Source organism: Lissotriton helveticus, chromosome 4_1, assembly GCF_964261635.1.
Source record: "Lissotriton helveticus chromosome 4_1, aLisHel1.1, whole genome shotgun sequence".
NCBI lineage: Eukaryota > Metazoa > Chordata > Amphibia > Caudata > Salamandridae > Lissotriton > Lissotriton helveticus.
Window position 1 is genome coordinate 583,511,487 of NC_136063.1, and position 27,900 is coordinate 583,539,386.

At 41.8% G+C, this 27,900-nt stretch overlaps 1 protein-coding gene across 2 annotated transcripts in view; it reads right to left on the reverse strand.

Annotated features, from left to right (window-relative positions):
• The window catches only part of MCMDC2 (minichromosome maintenance domain containing 2), a 1,264,730-nt gene that overhangs the window by 903,648 nt on the left and 333,182 nt on the right, over nt 1-27,900 (reverse strand). For both annotated transcript variants that reach the window (XM_078687209.1, XM_078687210.1), the window contains exon 5: nt 8,355-8,477. In XM_078687209.1, the coding sequence (XP_078543335.1) occupies nt 8,355-8,477 (123 nt within the window). The remainder of the gene's footprint in view (nt 1-8,354; nt 8,478-27,900) is intronic.

A 27,900-nucleotide genomic window follows, 5' to 3' on the forward strand; every position in this document is an offset into this window, starting at 1 on the left:
TATGATCCCAAAGACTGAGGCCCCCCTAGGGGAGCCACATGTACTCCCCGTTACAGCCTTTCAGGGTCTGCCAGCAAGCTAGTGCTGCTGCAGACCACAGACACTCTTCTGCCCTCCTGATGCTAAGATGAGCTTGAGCCTGGGAATGTAAAACAATACGTTTCCTGTCACAGGGAGGTGTGTCCACCTCCCAGACAGGAGTTAGTGTATTGGGCTGGGGTGGGGGCACTTTCCAGCACCACCAGACTGCATTGAAGGGCACATTTGCTGCCCTCTTTGCAAACACCGGTTTGAGCCAGTTCAACAGACTTCCCGAGGCTCAGAAACTTAGGCAGTGGTTCTGTGCCTCTCCAGAAGCCAACACTGTCTTCCCTGCAATTTGGAGGGCAGTATCCCTCATCAGAGCCACCTGAGATCCTCTTGCGACTATTGTGCCTTCAGCCTGGGGGTCCTCTTGAGGGTCTTCTCCTGCATTGATGGGCTCCCCTGTTTGCTCTGGGCCTTCTCTGACTCTCCTGCACTTGATGAGTCCCTTGGACCTTGCTGGTCCCAACGATTTCATCGTGTTGTCTTCCCTGCCGGTTGTGGTTACCAAGGCTTGTTGGTGCTTACGCCGGACACCAACCACCTAGACACTGACATCTGACATGGGACAGCTCGTCTACGGTTCCTGGTCTTCCTCAGCGTCGCCTGGTGTGATTTTATTCAGCTAAATTTGAGGTTTGCAGGGGATTCTGTGTATGAAAACATTGGCGGGTCCATGCAAGCCATACCTCCCTGGACTTCCACGGGTGTCTAGTTTTCAGAAATGTGTGGGTTTTGCAGGTTTCCCCAGATAGCTGCTGAGCACGGGGCCAAAAACCCAGGTGACCCCCACCTTGCAAAACAAGGTCGTTTTGTGATAGGTAATTTTGATGTCTCCTCAATACGTTTTAAGCCCTTGTCTGTCGCAGGTACTTGGCCCACCCAGACAAGTGAGGTACCTTTTTATCGGGAGACTTTTGAGAATGCGGGGTAGGTGGACGTTTGTGGATCCACACAGATTCCAGAACTTTCCATCACAGAAATGTGTTTTTTTCATATAGTTTGAGGTTTTCAAGGGATTTTGGGTAACAGAACTTGGTGAGAGTCACACAAATCACCCCATCCTGAATTCCCCTGGGTGTCTAGTTTAAAAAAATGTATAGGTTTGCTTGGAGTCCCTAGGTGCTGGCAGAGCTAGAATTCAAAATCCACAGCTAGGCACTTTGCAAAAAAAGGGGCAGTTTTTTGACTGTAAAAATGTGGTGTGTCCACATTGCGTTTTGGCCCGTTTCCTGTAGCGGGTTTTAGGCCTACCTACATAAATAAGTAAAGTACCATTTTTATTGGGTGACTTTGGAGATTGCGGGGTGGGTGGACTTTTGAGGATCCACGCTAATTCTAGAACTTTCCATCCCAGAAAGTTGAGGAAAATTGTTTTTTTTACACAGTTTGAGGTTTGCAAGGAATTCTGGGTAACAGAACATGGTGAGAGCTACACAAGTCACCCTATCCTGAATTCCCCTGGGTGTCTAGTTTTCAGAAATGTATAGGTTTGCTTGGTGTCCCTAGGTGCTGGCAGAGTTAGAATTCAAAATCCACAGCTAGGCACTTTGCAAAAACAGGGTCCGTTTTCACTGTAAAAATGTGGTGTATCCACATTGCGTTTTGGCCCGTTTCCTGTAGTGGGCTTTAGGCCTACACACACAAGTAATGAACCATTTTTATCGGGAGACTTTGGAGAATGCTGGGTTAGTGGAATTTTATGGCTCCACGCAGATTCCAGAACTTTCCATCACAGAAATGTGATGAAAATTTGTTTTTTTTACACAGTTTGAGGTTTGCAAAGGATGGTGGGTAACAGAACGTGGTGAGAGCCACACAAGTCACCCCATCCTGGCTTCCCCTGGGTGTATAGTTTAAAAATAATTATAGGTTTGCTTGTTTTCCCTATGTGCTGGCAGAGCTAGGGTTCAAACTCCACAGCTAGGCACTTTGCAAAAAAAGGGTCAGTTTTCACTGAAAAAAATGTGGGGTGTCCATGTTGTGTTTTGCCGTGTTTCCTGTCGCGGGCACTAGGCCTACCCACACAAGTGAAGTACAATTCTTATGGAGAAACTTTGTGGAATGCAGTGTGGGTGGAATTTTGTGGATCCATGTAGATTCCAGAACATTCCATCACAGAAATGTGAGGAAAATGTGTTTTTCTTTACATAGTTTGAGGTTTGCAAGGGATTCTGGGTAACAGAACCTGTTAAGAGCCACACAAGTCATCCCATCCTGGATCCCCTGATTGTCTAGTTTGTGAAAATCTATAGGGTTGATAGGTTTCCCTAGGTGCCGGCAGACCTAGGGTCCAAAATCCACAACTAGGCACTTTGCAAAAAAAGGTCAGTTTTCACTATAAAAATGTGGTGTGTCCATGTTGTGTTTTGGCCCGTTTCCTGTTGTGGGCACTAGGGCTACCCATACAAGTGAGGTGCCATTGTTTTCGGAAGACTTTGTGGAATGTGGGGTGGGTAGAATTTCGTGGATTCACCCAGATTCCAGAACTTTACATCACATAAATGTAAGGAAAATGTGTATTTTGGACACATTTTGAGATTTACAAGGGATTCTGGGTAACATAACCTAGTGAGAACCACACAAGTCACCCCATCCTGGCTTCCCCTGGGTGTCTAGTTTATAAAAATGTATAGGTTTGCTATGTTTCCCTAGGTTACGGCCGAGCTAGGGTTCAAAATCCACAGCTAGGCACATTGCAAAAAAAGGGTCTGTTTTCACTGGAAGGATTTGATGTGTCCACGTTGTGTTTTGGGCCGTTTCCTGTCGCAGACACAAGGTTTAATCACACAAGTGAGGTAGCGTTTTTATCGGGAGATTTAGGGGAATACAGAATAGTAGAACAAGTATTATTACCAATTGACTTTCTTTGCATTTCTGTCTTCCAAATGTAAGACAATTAGTAACAAAAGAAGTCATTTTGAAAAATGACCTCTAATTCACATGGTTGTATGGGTACCCACAATTTTGGAGATGTGCAAAAAAACACTGCTTCTAAACTCTATATTTTGTTCCCATTTCAGAAATATATTGGTTTCCTTGGTACCTAATTTTCACTCTTTATAGTTTACCAATTATACACAATCACTAGCAGTGAGGGTGGTAAACAAAGTGCGCACAGATGTACGTTCCGGAATGCTTGATTCACGGTTCTGATCAAGCTCTACCTTATGTGGGCCCACCACCACTGGGCCACAAACAACAAAACTACAATCTATGCAAAAGGAGTGTGCGATTCATCAATCCTTCATTGATAATAAATGTTCCAAGCAGAATGCTCATGTATCGTCCATTCTTTATATAGCACACAGAAAAAACTAATCAGGAGTCTTATTAGTTGAAAAACCAATTCCAAATTTATTGTTCAATCTGATTTCCAAACAAAAAAGTCCACAAACGAGTCAATCCAGCCAAGGCGTTTCGTCCTATGAAGACCCCATCAGGGCTGCAAATTGAAAACAAGTATGTCAATGATCGTTGTTTTCAAATGACTGTTACACATCTATATGATAAGATATTCAAATTAATCACTCCAAATATTCTTAATCAGACTCCCTGCCTATATCCAACCTAATTCATGTTCAAATTATAACTGACACTGTTTACGCAATCTTTCATGAGATCAAGCAATGCAATTGCTTATTCCAAAGCATAGTTTATGATACCCACATTTTGACTCTGATAATTAATACATCATATCTATTTAAGTTCTGCATAATACAAAAATAATATTGCGTTAACTTAAAATCTCATGACAACCTTACGGCTATGAATTTCATGTAATGCGCCCATCCTTCTTCTAATATCAACCTGTGTTATTGAAAATGTTTATAATGAGGGGGAAAATACCAAGTTGCTCTGGTATATTCACTAAGCACCCATGTGTCACAGTTCCTGGTCTACAGCGCAAGTCACCCCAAGGAAAAGTATTCATCAATTCACCACTTCCCATACTCTCACTGGGCCCCGTGATCCTTCTGCATCTAGACAACCTCAACTATGTTTATTATATACTACCTCACAATTCACACCCCATTTGACGGTCTCCAAGTCAAACGCACAATGCTTCATAACCCCCTATTTCAACTCTATCCCATGTCGAATGTCTACAGTCTCCACTCTATCTCCTTAAGAATTTCATCATGGTCCCATGCACTCACCTATTACATACCGCGCTCCCTTCTAGCGCGTCTCCAACACTGTCATTCCTTCATTTTCCGTTGTACCCAACTTCGTTTCTGTCTTGCTCATTTGTACTCTAATTCCACCAATCAGCATTCATTCAAAATCTTGAAGCCAGTTCCCTTTCTGGTCCTCACGTCTTCCAACCAATCCGATTAATTCTTACCAACCTAATCTGATCTGCAATCACTTGTTTCCCACCATACTTATCTCCGTTTCAATATTGCTCAATTGCATTCTAATTCTACCAATCAGCACTCGTTCAAAATCTTTAAGTAAGTTTCCTTTCTGGTCCTCACTCCTTCCAGCCAATCCGTTTCATTCTTACCAACCTAATCTAATCAACGGGCCAAGGCCGCCATTTCCGGCACCTGTACCAACCATTAATGCTCATGCACTCCAACTGATCCGTGCCAGGGCGCCGCCCCCTGCCTGTCCTGCCTGACCTGAGGCAATACCCGAACAGTCTTCTAACGCTTCTCAAGTCGTCCTGTTCAGCTTCACCAATCCGTAAAGAGGCGCCACCCCCTGCCTGTCTTGCCTGATCTGAGGCGTGTTCTGAGAAGTCACAAACGCATCTCTAGTCTCCGAAACAAAATTCCTCAATATGACCATAAAGTATTTCCATGAGTACGCGTGGCCTCATATCTGCCCTGCTTAGTTGAAGGCAAAACCTAAAAGACAGTCTAGTTAAACCTCCCTCGTGTTATTCCTTACTGTACTAAACCTTATCGTTACTGGCCGTAAAAAAAAAAATATTTTATCACTATGGGTGCACGGTCCAATAATCATCCACTTTTGTACCTTAACATTGGTCCCAAGAAAATATTCACTTCAGTTCCAATGTAATCTGGCTACACTTCCCTTATGTCTTAAGCATTACGCCCCCTTGTGTACAGACCCTACTTCGTGTTCCTCACATTCTTCCGGTCTTGGTGGTAACAAACATTCCTACAGACCATCATGGTTCATCTTGATAACCATGAGAGTAAATGTTCAAAATGTTCGTGGCATCACCGCAATAATGCCCATCATTCATGTTTGCAACAATTCATATTGTGTAACTCCTTATTGTGCAACGAACGAGCTATCCACACAAAATCCAATTTGTTACGTCTCTGGTTCCCTATATGTCCTCAGAATTACATCAAATGGCATTTTAAAGCAACTACCTCTTTTTCAGGTTCTTCCTATCGCGGTGCAACAACCACAATTCTACAAACCATCCTGGTCCAATTTTATGCCAGTCGGCAAAAACGCTAAAAGAAAAAAAAAGTTTGGCGGCTCCATACCACATTTATATATATGATATCACTTACATTAAGTACTATTCACCAGCCACACATCCAATTCATGTATTCATTACTCTATCATATTCCCCATAGAACAAGAAAAAACCTGACAACCTAGCCTTTCCATTGGTTACTAATCATCACCAGCCCCCCCCGTATCAGCTACAACCCTTTGAATTCCATGAAATTTGAAACCGATCAAAGCTGGGTGATTGTCCTTAATATGTTGGAAAAAGGGGGCCCTGATATCACTATTTAAAATGGCACGACAATGCTCCTGAATCCGGGTCTTCAGTGCTCCCCACATATATTTATGCTTTAAGTGCTCCCCACATATATTTTACTGCATTCTCATTTGATGACATAAATTATACCATAACTGTTACAATTAATGAATTATATTTGAAATACTTCATGCGATTCATTCCACAATCGCAAATGATACATGAACCACAAGTATAAAAACCATTCGGATGACTAGGCAACCAATTAGTAGCCTATTTTAAGGTAACACAATATTATTTTTTTATTATGCATAACTTAAATAGATTTAATGAATTAATCATGAGAGTCAAAATGTGGGTATAATGAGCTATGCTTTGGAATTGCTTGATCTCATGAAAGATTGCGAAAACAGTGTCAGTTATAATTTGAAAATGAATTAGATTGGATATAGATAGGGAGTCTGATTAAGAATATTTGCAGAGATTAATTTGAATATCATATCATATAGATGTGTAACATTCATGTGAAAACAACAATCATTGACATACTTGTTTTCAATTTGCAGCCCTGATGATGTCCGCATAGGACGAAACGCATTTGCTGGATTGACTCGATTGTGTGCTTTTTTGTTGAGAAATTGGATTGAACAATAAATTCGGAATTGGTTTTTCAATTAATAAGACTCCCGAGGGATTTTTTCTGTGTGGTATATAAAGAATGGACGATACATGAGCATACTGCTTGGAACATTAATTTTCACTGATGGATTGAGAAATCACACGCCACTTTTGCATAGATTGTAGTTTTATATTTTACCAAATGAATTGCGATATACCCGGTACACAATAAAAAAACCATTGCATGAAGCAGCTCAGTTATTGGCTCTGGGATCCCCGGGTTCTTGGTGAAACCTACAAGTCCTATATATTCCCACAACCTGAAGGGACCAGCGGAAGTAATGGTATGTTGCTTTAAAAAATCTGTCATACTTAGAAGAAGTTATAGGTGAAAATGTTGGCACAAATGGTTCTTTTTTTAAACTCATTTTCTATATTCAACTTTTAGTTTCTATAAAAAAAACTTGCAGGATCTACACAAATGACCCCTTGCTGAATTCAAATTTCTGTTTAGTTTTCAGAAATGTATAGCTTTCTGGGGTACATTATTGGTTTCACACCCCTTTCTACCACTAACTGGAAGGAGGTTGAAAGCACAAAAAATAGCAAACCGAGGCTATGTCAACTGTGTGAAACATTTTGGATTTCTGACAAAAGTTCGCCTGTCCTTGGAAGCTGAGAAGATGGTGATTTCAGCATCACAAACCCTGCGTTGATACCATTTACAGGGAACAAACCAGACTCTTTCTAATTGCAGAAATTCTTTCCCATTTTTTAAAATCCTCATGATGTTGGAAGAAAAGGATGCAAATTTGACGTGGATACCTTATGTCGACAAAAAGTTACAGGGGCCTAAGCGCGAACTACCCCAAATAGCCTAAAAAGGCTTAGCACGCGGAGAAGAGGCCTAGCATCGAAGGGGTTAAGTGTGCACTAAATACTAAGCCAGCCTCCTACAATAGGGACAGAGTTAAGTAGACAACTGAGGGACCACAAGCCCTCTGAGGCATGGGGAGCAGATTTTCAGGTATTCTATAGCAAGACAAGCCAGATCAATTGCAGACCACATATGTCTACTGCCTTGATACAATCTGAGCACAAAAGTAGGGCAAGGGCCACAGCCAATTGTGCACACACTGCAGTTAACACACAAACAGTGTCAGGATAAAGGCAATAAATGCAGTCTTTGCGAGGGTCATTGATGTGGAGCTGCTTCTTGAAACACGTACCACAGGCCCTGAACAGGATCTTCCTCTCTTTGTCTGACATGTTTGAGTAGAGAACAAATACAGACTCAAAATGAAGAGAATAGAAGTCTGCAAGTCTATATCAGCCAGAAAAAAGGTATTTAAGTGTTTAACCAAGCTCTGGAATGAAGACAACTGAGCAGAGTTCAGTGGAGACTACCTAGCACGACGTGCGGTAGAAAATCTGAAGGACTGGAACTTCTCACAGCAGTGTTCTAGAGGGCTTGGCAAACTGATTAGTACAAACCTATGTTTGGTCTCTTTTTTAACAATGACTACGGTATATTACAAAACTAAAGGGCCTAGGGCCTTTCTAATCTATGTTTAACTTTCCACTGCTCTTATAATGTACCATGGGACTCCCATCTCGACGACGGGAAATGATTCAAGCATGTGAATCTTTTACAGTTCCAATACTTGAGTAAGCTGTGCCACAGTTCAATGGACAGTAGTAGCACACAATTAAGATATGACAACTTAATAAAATTAAATAATCAATTTGTGCTCACAGCTGTACATCTGCTTGCAGTATATTGCCAAAATGTGTGCGGTTACATAGAAAATTAGCTAGAAACACTCTTTGATATGTAGATTGCCCATATGTAATACTTGTTACATGGGTTAAATACTGGGTTTAGTGATATATGTGATGAACATTCAAATGCAAAATTGAGCTAAAAAATGTAATACAAAAAGAAATATATTACCCCCGAGAACTCTGGATTTCATATCTTCTTTAAGTGGTGAAGCACAGAGGTCACATGAAAAATCTTGCCTGATGGTTGCTGATTCTGTTGCACCAGGTGTATGCACTCTGATATACTGATACCCTGATTTGAAATTAAAAAAAGTGCTGCATGTGAATAACTGTGTGATTTAGAGTTTAATGAGATTATAGATTCATTAACACAACTTTACTAATCTGTATCTTCCTCATATAAATATACATGTAATGGTGGTTAGATTTACTGACTTGGGATGTGTGTTCAGGCACTCATTGGGTTTAGCACAATAATAACGCAATCATTTCACACTACACAATGAACAAGTTACTTACCATTGGTAATGCCTTATCTGGTAGAGACTCTATGTAGCTGGGGATTGCTTACTTTAGAATAATCCCCAGAAGTCAGACTGGATCCGCATATATTTTGAGCAGTAACCCTGTGTGCCGGTAGGTGGCGTCGTTTGGCTTAGCAACGGCTGTGCCAGAAGTGACATGTGCGGTACCTATGTAGGTGCCACTTTGGTGCACTGATGTCAGTTACTTTGACAATTTTCCACACCAGGAGTGAAAGAGTCATAATGAGAACTTACCAACGTAGTAAAACAAAACTAAGGCCCTGATAAGGGTGTCCCTTATACTGCTATCGGCTCACAGAGCGTGGAGGATGGGAGAGTCAGTAAGGAATGTGGGGCTAGATAGAGTCTGTACCAGATAAGGTATTGACGAAGGCAAGTAACTTTTTCATCTGATTGACACTTCGAGTTGCAGAATCCTTACCTTAGAATAGATTCCCAAGCAATGCCTCCCCGGAGGTGGGTCTGCAAGGCCAATTTTAAATTAAAAAGTCCTGTAAGACCGTATGGGAGAAGTGCCCGTCACAACAGATCTGACTGTCTAGACAGTAGTGTTTGTAAATATATACAAAGATGCCTACATTCATGCCTGACAAATGTCAAGGACAGGGACCCCGTGTGCTAAAGCAGTGGTCGCAGCCTTAGCTCTGGTAGAATGAGCACACAGACCCTCAGGGATTTGCTTCTTGGCCAATGATCCATCACTTGAGGCAGGGCACTGTCCATCTTGAGATGGTCCTTTTCTGCACGGCCTTCCCTTTTTTATAGCACCTACACACCTCACAAACAGTTGATTTTCCACCCGGAACTCTTTTGTATGATCAAGGTAGAGCGATAACACTCTTTTTGGGTCTAGATGGTAGAGTCTCTCCTTCTATTTGGAGGGGTGAGGCGGAGATAAGATGGTAGCCAGGGTGATGTTCTGGCCTACATGGAAGTAACAACCTTTGGAAGGTAGCAAGTGTCTGAAGGACCAGCTTGTTTGGGTAGAAGGTGGTGTAGGGAGGGTGAGCCAAGAGTGCCTGCAATTCACTGACCCTCTTGGCCAATGTTATGGCCACTAGAAAGGCATATTTGATGTTCAGAAGTCTAGAAGGGTATTGGTGCAGTGGCTCAAAGGGTGCACACACCAAGAATGTGAGAACAAGATTTAGATCCCACTGGGCAAAATGAGTGGCCTGGGGAGAAACATGTACTGCAAGCCTTTAAGAAACCTAGCCACAACAGGTGACTTAAATAAAGAAGGTTGGTTTGGTATCTGCAGGGATGCCGAAATGGCTGAAAGATAACCTTTAACTGTGGCCAGAGCAGAGCCGTGCAGGGATAACAATAGAGCAACCAGAAGAAGCTTGGTTAAAGGTGCAGAAAGGGAATCAATGGTATGGGAATCACATCAAGTCACAAACTTATCCCAATGGCAGGCGTATACCAACTTGGTTGAGGAACACCTGGCTACTAAAATCACATCATAGACTTCGGAAGGAAGGTCAAAATCTGTCAACTGTTGCTGCTCAATATGCACGAATAAGGGTGAAGTGTGTGCAGGTTCGGGTGCAGAACTCTACCCTGTTGCTGCGACAGAAGATCCTCTCAAAGAGGCAGTCTGGTCGGAGAAGCCTTTAGCTTTATGGACTAGGTCGGAGCACATGTCTTGCCTTTCTTGATATTTTAAGACTTATCAAGGTCATCCTATCCGGGTGGCTACTCATTATCGTTATAAATCTTGACATATGGAATTTGGCAGCCTCTTTTTGGGACAGGTGTATACAGGCTACATATCGCGAAAGCAACAAAATATTTGTAGACACCCAGTATTGGATGAAAATAGAGGTTATATATTTCCGGGATCAGCTGCATCAACATTTCTCAAAATTGGAGTGACTCATATGATCCTGTTGGCCTTTGCGACGACTTCGAAACTCATGCTTTTAAATCTATTTTTCAATCATTACCCCTTGAAATAGCTTTGAAAAAGGCCCATGCAGGAATGAAATATGTGTCGGTTGAAACCATCCGAGAAGCATTGCTGCAAACATCTCTGTAGTTACTGTTGTAAACATTTTAATCACAGTTCCGACATTGTGCGCTTCTCTGTAATATCAGGATCAAGTAAAAATATTGTTAATCTTAATATCCGAAGCGTTGATGAAAATTCTTTTGAATCTGTTTGATTACATTGTTCATTGGAATATATTGTGTGCATTCAAACATACAAATAATGGCACTAATTGACCTAGAGCAACGTAATTCCTTTTGGATACAAGGAAGGAGTGCTCCGCTGTTCTTGGTTTTGTTCTTGCCTGGGCTGGGAATTCGATTCACTGGTTGAGATATGCACATTATTGGTAACAGGTGTGTCTTAGAGTTAAGAGCATCGCTGTTGTGTTCATGTTAACTTACACTGCTCTTAAGATAGGAATGTGTGACTATTGTACCACAGTTGCCTACTTGAATGATTGATTGAGTTTGATGATTTGAATGATTGGAGGACTGATGGTCATGCTCAACAGCTTGGGAAACCGGACTCTCTGTGCCCATCCTGGAGCCACAAGAATAACTTGGACCCCGTCATTCCTGATCTTCTTGGGAAATCTGGGCAGGAGTGGTATTGGCAGTAAGGCATACAAGAGGCCGGTGCTCCACTTGAGACAAAAGCGACCCGAGCGAGAGTCGCCTTCAAAACTTCAGCGCACCAAACCTCTAACATTGTGCGTTCTCTGCAGTGGTGAACAGATCTAACCGAGGCTCTTCACACTGTTGAAAGAGTCCTTGCACCACCTCCGAATGGAAATGCTATTCTTGATCCGCTAGAAATCTTTGGCTGAGTTTGGCCGCACTGGCGTTTGAGCTATGTCCAGAGACGCAGAGCCTCTTGACACAGGGTCAACTACTGCACCTCACCCTGTTTGCTGCAGTAACACATGACGCTAATGTTGTCCGTGAACACCTGTACCAACCTTCCCCTGACTGACAGAAGAAAAGAGTGCAATACAAAACGGGATCATCTGAAGCTCCAACAGGTTGATGTGGAGCCCAGATTCCACCAGAATCCTCTGATCTCCACCTCTCCCAGACGGCTGCCCCTGCCCAGGAGTGATGCATGTGTCACTTAAGTCAGCTCTGGATGTGGAAGGGAGAGGGATATGCCGCTGACCCACTTGCAGTTCGGCAGCCACCACTGCAGGCCTTTTGGGGTTCCCTCTGAGATCAAGTCCCACTGCAGAGCCCGCATATGCCAACGGGCATGCGTCACAAGCAGGAGGCCAAAAGGCCCAGCAGCTCAGTCAGTATCACCGAAATCCAGGATAGAGGCAGACTGGCTCGACCTCTGGCTAACTGTCTACATGGTCTGTGGAAAGCACATCCTTCACTACGAAAAAGTTGAGAAACCTGCTGGCCCTGGTGGATGGGAGGGTAGAGGAGCGTTTGAAACCCCCATCTGGGGCCACAAAAGGAGCGGAAGGCGGACTAGGATTGGTGAGGGGCCATAGAAAGGCCAAAGCACCTGGCAGTACCCCTTCTGTTCTTAAAGCGCTCCAGTGCTGAGCCTGTCTTCTCCAAAACCAAACAGGAGCATTCAAAGAACATGTCCATGAGCGAGGCCTGGACAGCCCCCCGAAAAGCAAGTGGTTCTAAACCAAGCATAGCACAGAAGAACCAAAAATGAAATTGCTCTGCCCAGTGAGTCTGTCATATCCATCCCACATTGTGCGGCACACTTAACTGCATCTCTCCCGTCAGCAATTGCTTGAGAGAGTATGAAATGTGTGTAGGAGAGTACGGTCACCCCAGATTTTTGCTTTTTGCTTCACTGGTTTACGACTTTCCCTGGCTGTGGGCCTGCTAATCAGACCCACAGCCTAGCTGTTCTCTCTCTAAATTGACAACCATGTTTAGGTGCATTTACCAATTGGTACTGGGCCACCTTATCAGTCCCTGTACAGAGTACCTTAGGTATCCAGGGCGTAGGTGTACCCAGGGCCTACAGGGGCTGAAGCATGTATTATGCCACCCCTGGCTGGCCATCTAAAACTGACACAACTGGCTGCATGACAGCTGGGGCAAGGTGGTGTAATCACCCTTTGCTATAGATATAGTATACCTATATCTAACCCTAAAATGGACACATATATTCCTATCAGTCACTCCTATGGCAGGCCTTATCAATCCTAAAGGCAGAGTGCTTGGAATTATGTGAGATGGTGCTCTGGCATGAGCTGAGCCCGTCTGCAGCTTGCGGAACCAAGTCCTAATAGCTGTTCCATGATAACGCTATACCATATACTCTTAAGTGCATTATCAACCTCGCGGTTAAATGCTAACTCTGGTATAACATTATCAAAACATGTTGAGTAAGGTGTCATACGAATTGGAATACTAACCCCTCGCCAATTCTGGCGACGGGGGTAGCATTCCACCCTTCTAGAGGGGCACGACATGTATGTAACTGTGAACCCCGGTTAAAGTTAACTCGAGCATTGGCATCACAAAATGGATGCTGCCACCACAGACACAAGTCTGACCTCCTGCTGCTGGGAGCCCTTCCAGCGAGGGAGGCCTGGACAAAGGGTTTCCTGCCTTGGGAGGTGCTAGCACCACCCCAGACAGGATTTTGTGTATTGAGGTAGGGAGGCCTGAAAGGAATGAGACATGCCTGGGGCACACAAGGTGTCCTGTGCATACACCGGTTCAAACCAGTTGCTGGGGCATCCCTGCCCCAGCTCTGGCGCGAAACCGGACAAAGGATAGGGGGTGTAGCCACCCCCCTTCCTGGTCCCACCCAGGGGAGGGACCTAGTCAGTAGTGCAGCCCCCATTAGGAGAATAAAGGTAGGAGCTGGTCCCATTCCAAATTAGATTAATCCTGAACTACTCTACAAGAAGAACCTCTGGACTTCGACGTTCTGCTCCACAGAAGACTGAAGAAATCTCCCTTGTGGGCAAGGAGTGTCCACCCTGCAACTGCAGGCACCATCAAGCGTCCAGCGGCTTCACTTTGTCGTCTTCCCTCGAGGATCCAGACATCAGAGCCCGACGAGACCCGGATTCCCAGACCTCTCCGACCTCAACTCACATCTACAGCAAAGCTGAGACCCGTGGGTGCGACGAGACACGTGGGACCGGCCATCTTCAAAGAAACTGCACTCTGCTTCCAGCACGACTCCGGAGGTAAACTCGACCAAGTGCTTTGGGGATTGAGAAGCCCGAGCAGACCCTGCACCGAAGATCAGCCCTCCAGCTTCCACGAGATCTGCGTGGGGCCCTTCTGCTTGTTTGCTGCTCGACGCGTTGTCTGGTCACTTTCCGGCTGGCTAGTGGCCTCCTAGACGACGAACCTTGAAATCTTCACTGCTGGTCTGGTTGCTCCGGACTGGCCCTTGCTCCCTTCCAAAAGAGGGGCACCCCGGACTCTCCTAGTCCGCACCAGACGTCTTTTTCCCTCACTGCGTGGGTTGCCTTTGCCAAGGCCTGTTGATTCCAATCCTGGATCCGACACCGCCGACAGCGAGAGCCTGCGTGGGACAGCTCGTGCCTCCATCCTGGTCGTCGAAGACACCTCCTGGTCCACGTGGCTGCAGAGTCAAGCGTCCACTCTTCACCTGATCGCGACTACAGCATCTGGTTCCTTCCTGGTTCCACACCGGTCACTGGCTAGTGACTTTGAACACTGTCCCCTCTGCTTTCAGGTCCTCTTCTTCACCGATCCACCCTTGGATCGCACCGGACACCTTCCTCCTGGTCGCCTGCAGCATCTTTTCCTCCAGGCTCCATAGACTTCAACACGAGAACCCGATACACTTTGACACCTATGCACCCGCAGCCCGTGGGTGAGGTAACGAGAGCATTTCGGTGCTCCAGGGTAGTTTAACTGTCCTAGTGTCCAGTTCCACAGTCGTTTTAGTCCTAACTAGTCAGGATTGTCCGTACTTACCTTTTACCTGAACTGTACTGTCCATAGACGTTGTTACGCATCTCGCGTGTGAGTTCACACTCTGCACACGCGTTCCCTGGGCCTCCTATTACTTACCTAGAGTTAGTGTAGCGTGGTCCCAACGATCCTACAGCCTCTGGACAGCTCCATTCCTTTTATCGACTTTCACATTCCACTTACTTAGTATATGGTTTGTCGTGCCCCTAGGGCACCATTGTAATTTCGTGCAACTTATCGTATTTTTCTTAAGAGATTGTCATGTGCTTGGCCCTCTGACCTCATAAACAGTTCAGAGGTGTTGTTATTAATAAATATACTGTTTATTTTCATAACAACCTGTGTGGTGTCCTTTCATCTGATATTCAAGGGGTTATATTGTGGTAAAACAGCTGGCTTCACATGCCAAAAGAGTTTAGCCTAAGACTGCTTTGTCCATGCTACCATTAGGATAGCTGGTCTATAAGGTTGACTTACAACCAATCACCATAAGGGTTGTTTGGACTGATACAAGGTGATCACTAGAACTAGTGAGCATCATATATCAGACCAACTTCTCACACAGTGTCTCCTCCAAGACCATAGCAAGCATTTGACTTTGGAAGTGGAAAACTGGACCACCAAGCGTTCTGTGGTCCAGTTTGCTGGGTAAGGAAGCAGGGGGTCCCCCAGGGCGGGCGATGGCGGCTGGTAATTGTCCTGTGCACAGGAGTCCCCCGCAGGGCTTGGACAAGGCCCCAAGCAGGACATCAGTGAGGGCTTCATTGAAAGGAGGTGTGGTATGGATGAGGTGACTCCCAGTTGACAAACCTCTGTCAATACATTCATCTTGACTGCCAGTGAGAGCTGCCCTCCTCACCACTATAGCTAATGAAGCCCCCTTCTACATAGCCACAGTAGGGGGAGAGACCATGCCAGTGTCTGGTGAGGTGTCCAGTCCACTGGCATCTGCCAGATCCTCATGCCAGGTGTTCTCAGGGTTTTCTAAGTGGTGGTAACCATAAGGGTCGTCAGACCCCTGCCATTCATCACCCAATACAGGCCTGTCATGAGAATAAGGCATCAGCTCTGACACACTTAAACTTATCAATTGACATGATACAATACCAGATATTGGGCAGCTCGTCCCCCCTACTGAAACAAGATGGCCATGAGAAGAGTATCAAAATAAAGTACCATCCAAATGAGCATATTATATCTTGAGCAAAACATTTCCTTTCACTGAAGCAGGCTGCGGGAAGATTTTGAAATTAAATCATATTGGCTACATATCATGCCCAAAGAGCACTATGTGCCATTGTAATAAAACTGAATGAACCTTTAACTTAGGCCCCATATCCTTTCACAGTAATGCCGTGATACAGTGTCATGCTCTTTGTGAATCCATATAAATTTCTAGAACACGTGGGGCTCTTTCTTTGGCAAACAGACATACATCGCATTATGAGAGTAGCCCATTTGTCTCTGAGTGCTTTGCTAGAGCACCAGTTACGTCACTCATGGTCCTACGCATTATTTACCGGCGTCAGGAGCTTATGTGGTTTACCAATTCACCAAATGCTGTGCCATTGCAGCGACCTCGAGTGGGCAATGCATGCAGCTTAACAGAACACAAAGGTGCTGTAGAATCATTAAATTAAACTTGCATGTGATACAAACTGCCAGCCTCCTCTAATCCGAGCAAGTCTGCTGCTTTTTTTTTTCTACATAAAGCAGGGTGTACTCGTGTCGTCGTCCTTGAAATGAAAGCACTTTTGAGGACACCAGGCCCCGCACAAAGATCTGTATCAGGGTTGCAATGTTATTACAGGAGCTAACCGGAGCCAGGAGGCAGTTAGTTTTGCTTACGTCATAATTCAATTTAAATTTAAAATGAACACTGGTAATGAATAAATGCCATATTTTAACCAATTACTTTTTATAAATGGATGTCACAGAAAGAAGGCACTATAGTTTGTTGTTCCTGATGATAACAGCATGGAAAAGAAACATCAATTCAAATATTGCAGCGCTGCACATTTAAATTGCTCTGTCAACAGAGCCTGAAGCAGCTTTTGCTGCAGTGTCAGTGACGCCTGTAGCACAAGGCGGGCACGGTACGTAGTGCATGCTGCTGTCGAAAGATATCGGTGTGTGTTAAGTGCAAGCTGTGATCCAGCGCTCTCACCAAAATATTGCACAAATGACACTATCTACTACCACAAAACTTACACTACAACACTAGGCCCATAACAACAATAGAGCGCTTGAATCATGAGGCGATAAGATCTAAATATAGTTGTTTAAACCATCTGCAATAATCAAGACCAGCTTGTCATTTTAGAAAGTTTATTTTAACACATCTAGAAAAACTTAGGTTTTGGTATTTTATTAAACAAGCATTAGAAATTGTCATAAAGAAAGATTTATTCAGTATTAATAAAAAGAGCATAAATCAAGAATTATTATTCATTAGCAGGAATAAGTAAAATTAAGCATTTTCCAAAATCCTAACTATATCTCTGTCTCTACCCTCATCACCTAATAATAAAGTAATTAATAAAAACTCCTGTCCTCACGTGTAAAGTCCATCAGCATAACATCGTCCTCCAGATTTTCTCGAGCGTAAGCCAACTATCTGTTCTCTGAACCTATTCTTATACCCTAAATTGAGCTGAGCTAACTATTTTTCACATTCCAGCAAACGAATTCGAGTTCTCCATTGGCTGAGCCACCTCGTACCACAGTAAACTGTGACACCTCCTTCTTACATGCCCGGGCAAATTCACTAGTCCATTGTTCATTTAGAAGTCTTGGCAGTTCTTCCTTAGGCTGCTACATTTTGTAGCGACAGCTTCCTTTTAACCTTGAGCTAGTCAGCTCTGAACTCCCGTGGCACGTTAGCAAACGTTAGCAAATTTCTCCAAAAAGTCATCTTTTTAGCAGTTCAATCCAAAACCTTTCAAAATAAAAGTTCAGAGGCCTTTTCCATCCTTCTTGGAATTATTTTCACTTGAGCCATTTTCATCATTAGGCCTCTTTCAGAAAGCGTCAATTTTCTGCGCCACTGTCCCTGCGCCACTTTTAAAAGGGTACTATTTTTCTGCAGCCATCTCTAAGCTTCACTTGTAAAACTATTATATAAACAAACACAAAGAATAATTAATGAAAGAAATACAGTTTGTTCTGTTGCCTCCCATCATTGCTAATAATTAACCCATTAGTCTAAATTACCTAGCAGTAAAGCACAAATAAAGCAGCATTTTATATCTACCAGTCTTCATAAATCCATAAAGCCTTATGTGCACCTAGAATAGTAGAAATGACATCACATAGACAAGGGAAGCAAAATAAGCACATGCCATTATTTTAAAAACAGCTGCTATTAGTTATGACATGACAATAGACAAGATTAATTTATTATTTTCTACATACATGAGAATGCAACATAATGCACATTTATGAGCACACATGTTAATTTCCCACGTGTTCTGTAATGTAATGTAACTTTAAACTAGGTTGAATTAGCACACACAGCACAAATTGTTAGCATTATTAATTTATTTATGGAAGTGTGACTTCACGGGTTTAAACAGATTTCTGTTTTCTATCCCGCTCCATCAACTCCCTCATCTGGTGATTAACAAATCACCACACCACCACCCAATATTTTAGCAAAGATTTTATCTAAGATGAACATGATTCAATTTCACCTGTGTTAGTATTTCTAAAGACTTATCTCATCAGTTTATCTACAATTTTCATATTGAGTTTTAAGAAACCCCTCTAGTTCTATTTCTTTCTCTTGTGTAACATACAACTGAGTTTCAATAAAAGTGTTGCAAAAACTATAACTAATAAAATGTCAGTATCTTGCTTGTCATATTAACTTTAAACTTCTCCTTGTTAATTTCTAAAAGAAAAGTAACAACCTAAATTAACCAAAGAGAATTATATTTTCATTAAGCTTGCAAAGAAAAATAAAACAAAAATTTTAAAAATTTTACCTAAATTTTCTAAAAATTTCTAACATCACCCCCCTTTTTCCAAAATTTTTTTTTTTTTTTTTTTTTTTCTAACAGTTTTTCTTCGACCTAATGTCACAAATTAATTTTTCAGCTAACAGTATTTCTTCGACCTTGTGTCATCTAACAAGATTTCTTCAGCCTTATGCCAAAAACAAAAACCTAAACATTTTTAACAGGTAAGTATTTCAATCATTGTCACTATTCTCTTCAATCTTTTCCTGACTGCAACTATTTACCTCCATTACAGGTATCACTTCTATTTTCTTTCCTGCCTCACTTTTCTTTACAGTATCTTTTTGACTTGATATCTCATCAATCTGTTCCTTTGATCTGTATCTCAATTTGAATTTTAGGCCTTTATTTTCTCCTTGCCAGTTATCACTTTTTCTTAGTAATTTCTTCTTTTGCTTGGTCACTTTACATTCTGTTCTCCAAGCTCCTTTTCTGAATTTTCTTATTTCAGAATCTTCGTCATTCTCATCAGTTTCAGTGTCAGAAATTTCCATTCTGGACTCAGGTACTTCTTTACTCAGCAGCTTCACTCCGTTAGGAACATCATCTTTGTAGCTGGTACTTGGCAATTCATCTTCTTCTTCTTCAATTACCTTCAACTTCCCAGTTTCAGTATTCCTGTTCCTGCTTTCAGAGTTACTTTTCTGCTTTTCAATACTCTCCTGGTCTTGAATCACAATCTGATCACATTCTTCTTCTGCTTCTTTTTCTGGCAGATTTCCATCATTTTCTGAGTCTTCAGTCACAACTTTCAAGTCTTCTTCAATCAAGGCTTGTTTTCTATTCATGTTCTCCAGATATCGACCAACTTGTCGATCTTCAAGATCTGGATTCTCTTCAGGCTCTTCTTCAGAATCTGAATCAGCAGTTGTGACACTATCCTTATCAGGATTTTCAGGTGTAGTTACACGAAAAGTATGGCCAGTGTCAATCCACCTCTTCAGTCTTTTGCACTTCTCTGCATTTGTTGTGACAAGACTGACTAGCCTCCTTTTCTGCCACCTTGGCACTAGACAATTTCCTTTTAGACGAACCTTTTTCCTGATTCTTTTTCCTGGTAACAGATCAAGTACTTGCTCTTTTTCTCTTGTTTGCACTTCAGTTTCATCTTCATCAAACACAGAGATCATTTCGTCTGATAAATTCCTGCAGTTCTCCAAATTGATGCTATCATTGATAGGCATCATTCTCAAAACAAGTGGAAGGATATCTGTCCACTTTGTACCTGCAGCTAGGCACATTTTTGCATCTCTGTCTTTTATAGTAACATCCTCATGCTCCTCAACATCTGAAATTTCTATTCTATCTGTACAATGGAGCAATCTGTTTTCAATATGTTTTCTGCCATCTGATAAATTTTCAGCAGTAATTTTATCATTATGTCGCATCCGAAATATTTCAAACCATTTTGTAATCAAACAGATAATCACAAAAATATAGCACAGTTTATCATGTAGTGACATCTCACAGAAATCCATTTGTAATCTAGTCAATGAACCACTCTCCTGTAATTCTGTTCCCAATCTCACAATTGTTCTCTTAATTGTGTTCACTTGCTGATAAGTCAGACACCTCTGGTAAAGACATTCTGCAATTTTATGGTACATTCTGTCCATATCAGTGATTATGCTATTTAGCAAAACTACTCTACCATCTTTGTGTGACAAAATCTCATCCTCATCTCGCTGTCTAAAATCTGTTCTCAACCATGTGTTTTTCAACAATGTGTTTTTCTCCTCATGAGTTACTTCATTTTGTAAGCCTTTGACTACCTGCCATGTTTCAACTACAGATGTTAGTATTAGTGAACTCAAAGCATGTTCATCATTCATTTTGTATGCTGCACATATCACGACAGCAAACCTTTCTGCCAATTGAATGTTATCAATCAATCTTTTAATTAAATTTGTATTTCTGAAAAGTGAACCTGCAGAAGTCAATGTTTCAATCTGTTGATCAATTGTATCCTTTACTTTGATGCCTTCACTCAAAAGAACATCATTTTTATTCCAACATTTTGGAAGTGCATTTAATCCTTTTGGACTGTTTTCTTGTTCTTTAATTAATCCTATATCTGTTTTGTCTGACTGTTCATTAATAAAATTTTGCAATGGCAATGAAGCCATCTTAATCTCTTGAATCATTACCTGTCGCTGTACTTTTAGCTGTTCATTCAGCTCATTTATTTCAATCTCCTTTTCCTTTGAACATAATGTTGACTCATCAGGCTGTATCAATTTAATCAGGTCAATGTCAGACTTCTCACTTACCAGAACTGAAGTCATCTCTGTTCCTTGCTCGGTTGCAATCCCTACTAATTCAATCTCAAGTACAATAGAATAAACTTTTTCAGTTAATGGGACCTTTAAAACTGCGGAATTAATTTCATCTTTTCTAAGTACAGGGACTATCTCTGTTTCCATAATTTTCATGGACTCCTTTAAATCATTTGATGAATTTACATAATCAGGAATATTGATTCCAGAAGTACTAAGCATTTCATCATGTTTTTCTGTTGCATTAATTTTAAAAAAAGTTTGAGCTGGCACTTTATCAATCTGATCTGACACTTTTGGCGTTGTATTAATCTGCTCTAGGGGTCTTCGTGAATTTCTGTTCTGATCCATATTTACAACATCAATTTTATACTGCTCTATATTTTCTACTCTGACACCTTTATTATTTATTTTCACTAATTTGGGAATTTTTAATTTACTCTCACATTTAGCAACAACCTTTTTCATTTTCTTATATAAGGAAGACATTTTATTTAATTAATTTGGTAAATATACTCTTTAAATTTGCCTTGCAGCGCTTGCTGATCAATTAATTAATTAATTTAACACTATCAGGTATAGAAAATCTTATAATTTGGTCAATTTAATATATCTCCTAATTTACCTGTATCACTAATTATAATTAACCTGTAAAGAAAAATATCAATTTGCAAAAACAATAGCAACGCAAAATTTTATTTTATAACAGTAAATACCAACATATAATCACATGTGTTTTAAATGTACTTATTTTTCACTTACACACCTTCTGCAACATATACCTGTGGAAAAAGAAAACCTAATCTGTTTTGCCTTAATTTTCTGTATCTTAATTTTAATAAATCTAAAAATATGTATTTGCAAAACAACAATATAAAATATTTATTCAACACTTAAATGTGACTAGGTATACTTTAAAATTTATTTATTTGCACTTGTACACCTTCATATATCAATAGTTGTGGGGAAAAGAAAGCTTGATATTGTTTTTCTTTTTATTTTATTTAATCATACTGCTGTAAAATTTTCAGACCTCCCCCCCAATAACCAGTTCTATATCTGCCTCCTTCGTTTCAAACACACTCCCAAAACAGTCTCCCAATCCTCTTATTCATTTATTATCTGCAACCCTATGTCTCCTCAGCCTTTCAATGCCCCCACAGATATTAGCAGATACTAACGCGATCACAGCGCTTTAATTTCCCACTCCTCGGCAGACAGGCAACTCTTTAACATTTAATTACAATGCCCACCAATCCGGTTGCCTCACAAAGCCTCAACCAATCCGGTCGTGGCTTTTCCTGTGACACCACGCGTCACTAACCAATAGGTGCACAGCCCTTCAGTGACGCTACGCGTTACTAGCCAATCAGTGTGTTGTTTTGTGCTGACGCGACGGGACCTCCACCAGTTACAACGCGGCCCCTTCGCAACTACTTCGACATTAAAGGATGCCAGCAGGCCATGGAAACACGGCGTATTCCCACACAAAAGCCTCGCCAGAACCCCGCTCAATGAGAGCGCGGCTCTCCTATGCGACCCACACTAGACGCCCAGTCTTCACACAACACACGGAGCTCTGCCCAATCAGAGCGCGGCTCCGTGCATGACGCGTCGGCCCTTTATCCAATAACAACGCGACGGCTTTAACACACCCAGCTGCTACAACTGGAAACTTTCTCCCCTCGCGCTTCAAAAGGATTCACAATAGCGCGATAAGGAAGGAAATAAAAACGGGCACTTAATTTTATTTAGAGTGTGTGTTTATGTAAATTTGGGAACATTTGAAAAATGTTAAAATTTTCGTCAGGCTTCTATTCTAAATACTGAAGCTCTGTCAACAAATCACAGCGCAATTCCACTGTGACACTTTAACCAATCAGGGAGTAGCCCTGTTATGATGCTACGGCACTCTATTCAATGGGAGCGCGGCGGCTGTGACGTAGGCAGCCGCTGCGGTCTACAGCTCTCCCCTTCGCTGCTCACTCGACAAACGGCCCCTCCCTCACTAAATGTATTTTAACAAAGCGCGCTACTCTTATGACACGCTTTTCTTTAAAACAACAGCGTCGTTGTAACGAAGAAAATCAAAACGGTCATTCTTTCTATTTTTACTATATATCGGGCATCAGTTCATGTAGATAGTTTATCCACTAGGACATGCTCCTTACTTATGTTATTAACTTGGGGACATTTACTAAATATAAATTTCTCAACAACCAATGGTAACTCGCATTAGCCAAATTAGAACACAACACAGAAACACTCTACAGCCAATCATAAAGCTGCTTTTCACGACGTTTTAGCCAATCAGGGGGCAACTTTTCTATGACACGTCGGAACTTTCAGCCTATCAGAGCGCGGTTGTTCTGACGCAGACTGCAGCTGCGGTTTCAGGCTCTCTCCACACGTTCTCACTCGCAAAACCAGCCCCTCCCTTACAATTTTCGATCAGGGCACATTTTAATCGTTTTAAACTAGGGAGAACAATTTATTACTGTATTTAAAACGGGGAATGTTTATAAAATGAATACTAATCGCTTTTTACTTATTTTAAAAAGTTTAATAACGTGGAATACCTTAATTATAGCCTAATTAACACAGAACATTCTAAAATGCTCCTGAATGTTTTAAAATAGCACAGTTCACTTTTTTATACTTTTCAACTATGCTGAACACTTTTGAATTGAATTTTATTAGCGTGCAGAGCTTTTAAATGTATTTAAACACTGCACAACATCATAAAAAGTCTTAGAATGGTACAGACTTTATCCTGAACTTTCCTAAGTACCTTAAAATTACTTTTGGTACATTTTAGTGAATACAAAAAAACGAAACTCATCTGTCTGCTTCTCTAATTAGGATAGTTTACATACATTCAAGTACCCACACTTCGGAATAGTCGGCGCTATTCACACTAAGGATAATTTCCATTTGCCAGTAGAGCAACTCTTACCCTACCCTTCTAACACGTAAGAATATGAACTCATTTTCCTCTGAACGCACCGCGAAGTGACAGTATCTAAGAGTTCCACTTGAACATACCTTACAAAACAATCACGCACTTTCACACTGAAAATTCCCTAACTTCAGACACACATGAAATCCGTACAGGACTCTCACCTGTTTATAGAAATCATGCACCGTTAGCAAAATAACACCGTTATCCGTACAGGGCTCTCACCTGTTTATAGATATAAAACATGTACCCGTACAGGACTCTCACCTGTTTATAGATAATCATGCACCGACATTACCCTGCCCTTCACTCAAGCTCGAATATAACTAATACTCTTATCACAGTGAGTTTTATGGAAGGCGCTTTGTCCCTATTCTCATGCTGCTCTAATTTCTTAGAAAACCCTCACTATTACAAGATTCACACCTAGCCCTAAAACTGTGTTGCACCGCGACAACACTGTATTGCACGGCGACAATACTTCTGGTACACGGCGATACCAACAGTGATACTCGGCGATATCACAGAAACAGATCAGATATTCTGCATGACTACCTCCTCATCACACAGTTTTTGTACCGGTACACACATAGCACAAAATAAACAAACTCAACATGTGTTAAAACTTAATCCTATGATTTTACCAACATATAAGTATCATGCATGTAACATGTATGTCAAAAACAACATATATAACCGTCCGATGGCTACCAGAGAATTGATCCAGCGGACTATAGAAAATATATCATAAACTGCGCTACCCAACTTTATAACTTATAAACAAAATTCTATACTAAATATGGACCCATTTATGAACCTGATATATTTTTGGGCCTACTGAATCAGGTGGTCAGAATAAATCTATATACACATTATCTATAAACTATATACATATTTATACATTTGCAGAAAGAATATTGTCATTAGAATAAAACCCAACCATTTAAACGACCACCATAGGCGACGTGATCTAGCTAATGGTAACCTACACTTCTGAATAACCAAGACCAGCTTGTTTGTCAAAAGTAAGAGTTTATTTTCTAAATTATGGTATATAAGTTGAAAGTTTTATAAATGAATTTTATTTGCAATAAAGCAAGCATGATGGTAAGAAATATGAGAAAAATACAATTTAAGCAATTGAATCAAATTTAAAGAAAATATGTAAAGTTTAGCATTTCTAAAACCTATTCCCCTAACTGAGCTAAATAGACAGAAATTAAAGTAAAGTTCTTTGAGGATTCTTACGTGCTCCACGCAAAGTCCAGCAGCACATCACCCTCATCGGAAAGTCAGAAAGCAGCAGCCAGCCCAACCCTAAGGGCATGACTTTTTATACCTTTCTACGCTAACTAAACTAGCAAAGGAAAGTTTTCAGAAATCCTCGACGTCCCATTGGCTGAGAGTGACAAGTGACATGTCACCCGATTCTCAAAAAAGTTCCACAAAATCATGTCTTACAAAGACCATTGTCTCTTCCACGTGAAGCCTGAAGCTTCCTGCGATTGCAACTTTGTATTAAGTCATCCTCGCAGCTTCCATAGACTTTCAGTACAACTTCCGCGGATGCCAAGTTAAGGACTGACAAAATGTTCACTTTCGACCTTGGCCATGTCCGACAGAATGATGTCAGCTCATCAATTTTTGCTTTGTGAATGCAGCTTCAATAAACGTTTTAATTCAGAATGGGCGTCTCGTGACTTTCTGCAGAATTATAGATCAGCTCTTTTTCTGCGGCTCAAATGACTAGGCCCAAAAGCAGGCAACTTATGTTTTCTAGTATAAAACAAACACAAGAAAAGTATTAATGTAAGAAATAATGTAGATTCTGTATCCACCCTATGGTTTACTAATTAATTAACCCACCCGATTAATCAAAATGTTACCTAGCCATTGCAAACAAATAAAGCAGCGTTTATATTTACCAGTCTCCGTTTTTCTATGAGACCCAAATGCACCTAGAATAGTAGAAATGACATCACACAGACAAGGAAAAGCAAAACAAGCACATGCTTCTTTTAAGTTTGCAGCAGTTAGTAATGTCAAAAAACGAAAACAATAAATTATTTTATTAATTTGCACAAACAGAAAGATGCAACATTTATGCACGTTTATGAGCACACATGTTAGGCCCCCCACGTGTAAAGTTTAATCTAAGTTGTATTAGCACGACATATCACAAATCATTAATAATTTTATTCATGTTATGGAAATGTGACTTTGCGAGTTTAAACAAAATTTTGTTTTCTATCTCGCTCCATCAGCTGCTGACAGATTTGTGCAAGTGGTAGGTACTAACCCCAGGGGAGAAGTTGAACACTGATCCATCAACAAGACCAAACCCTAGCAAGAGTGCTGGCATCAGGCGCTTATGTGGTTTACGGACTCACTTAATGCTGTGCCAAATTGCAGCGACCTCGACTGGGCAATACAAATGTGCTGTAGAATAATTAAATTAAACTTGCCTCTGCTCTGATACGAACTGCCAGCCTCCTCCGATCCGAGCAAGTCTGCTGCTTGTTTTTACAAAAAGCATGTGTGCTGCAGATCAGGCCCTGTCGTACTCGTAGGCAGCCTCGGGTGCACAGCTCTTCCCAGGATGGGGTGGGGTTATGGAGGTGTACCCTCGCTGATTGACAAGCAACCTTGGAAACCCAGGGCTTCTGCTTAAAGCACCCAGGCTGCTTGCAATCAGCGAGGCTGCAGTGCGTCATCAGAGGTCAGGGACTTTCAGTATTTTAAACCACCGGGACCCAGGGCTGAAATCAGGAAAGCTGAACTCTCTTAATGATTTAACTTTTAAAAAGGCCGCCGCAACGGGCCACACGGCTGCCACCCCCAGAATAGTGCCGCCCGGGGCGGACAGCTACGCCGCTGTGGGTGAGGGCTTCATGAACAAACAAAATGGTTTGCACTTTGTCATACAGCTTTGAGTCAAGCTAAAACTTCACAAACAGGCTAGTCCTTATTGATTTCACATATAAACCTTGGGGATACGGACTAGCTACCTAGTCCTCTCTCTCTCCTTTGATAACGACATATATAGGCAGCGCGCAGCTGCGAGAGACAATTTAACATCCACAATGGCGGAAAACCACGGCCTCACTTTCAGTGAGGATGACATCAGCGAGATCCTTGCTGACCCATCTTTTCTGGCAGATTTTAATATATTAATATTTTAATATATCAAATACCATAGCACAAACAACAGATTGGGACACTCTTACGGAGAAAAAGCGGAATCGAATCCGAACCATCCCGCACGGGGTCATACTGACACAATACCTACGCACCAACACAGCACCGAGGGGACTACTTGTTACCAATGCCCCCAGAATATTCCTTGACGACGCCACCTTCAGGAAGGATTGGGCTCAGATAGCCTGTCACTGCACCAGGAACTGGCTAGTGCTCATCATCAAAACAGCCAAGCGTCTCTCTGACGCAATAATTATTGACATCCAAGCCACAGAGAGTCATTTCTAAACCACATTGACATCGTATAAAAAGAAACTTGACGATCAAAATAAAGAGATGGCTGAATATAAAGAATACCTGACTCAAGCAAAAATCAACAAATTCCAAAAAGATTTAAAAAAAATACAGCTACTCAAAAATATACCCGTACGCTGAGAATGACTATGTATCATCCAACAAGACAGACGGCACCAATGATAGCTCAGGAGACAATACCTCTATATCAAGCGACTCAAGCGCAGGTTCCAATAAACAGTACGGCAGAGGACGCCGGGGCCAACGCTGGCCACAAACTTGGCAGGGACCACAACAACCCCATGCCTTCGGCCCACCACCATATGGACAAATGCAACAAGCATTCTATGGGTATCCTGCATTATACCCACCAGGCCCAATGCCTTTCTACCAAGGGAACCAAAGACATCCTTTTTTAGGACAGGGCCGCCGATCACGTGGCAGAAGACGAACCCACCAGCAAGTTCACTGGGTGGAAGAAGAAGACCCAGTGAGTGCC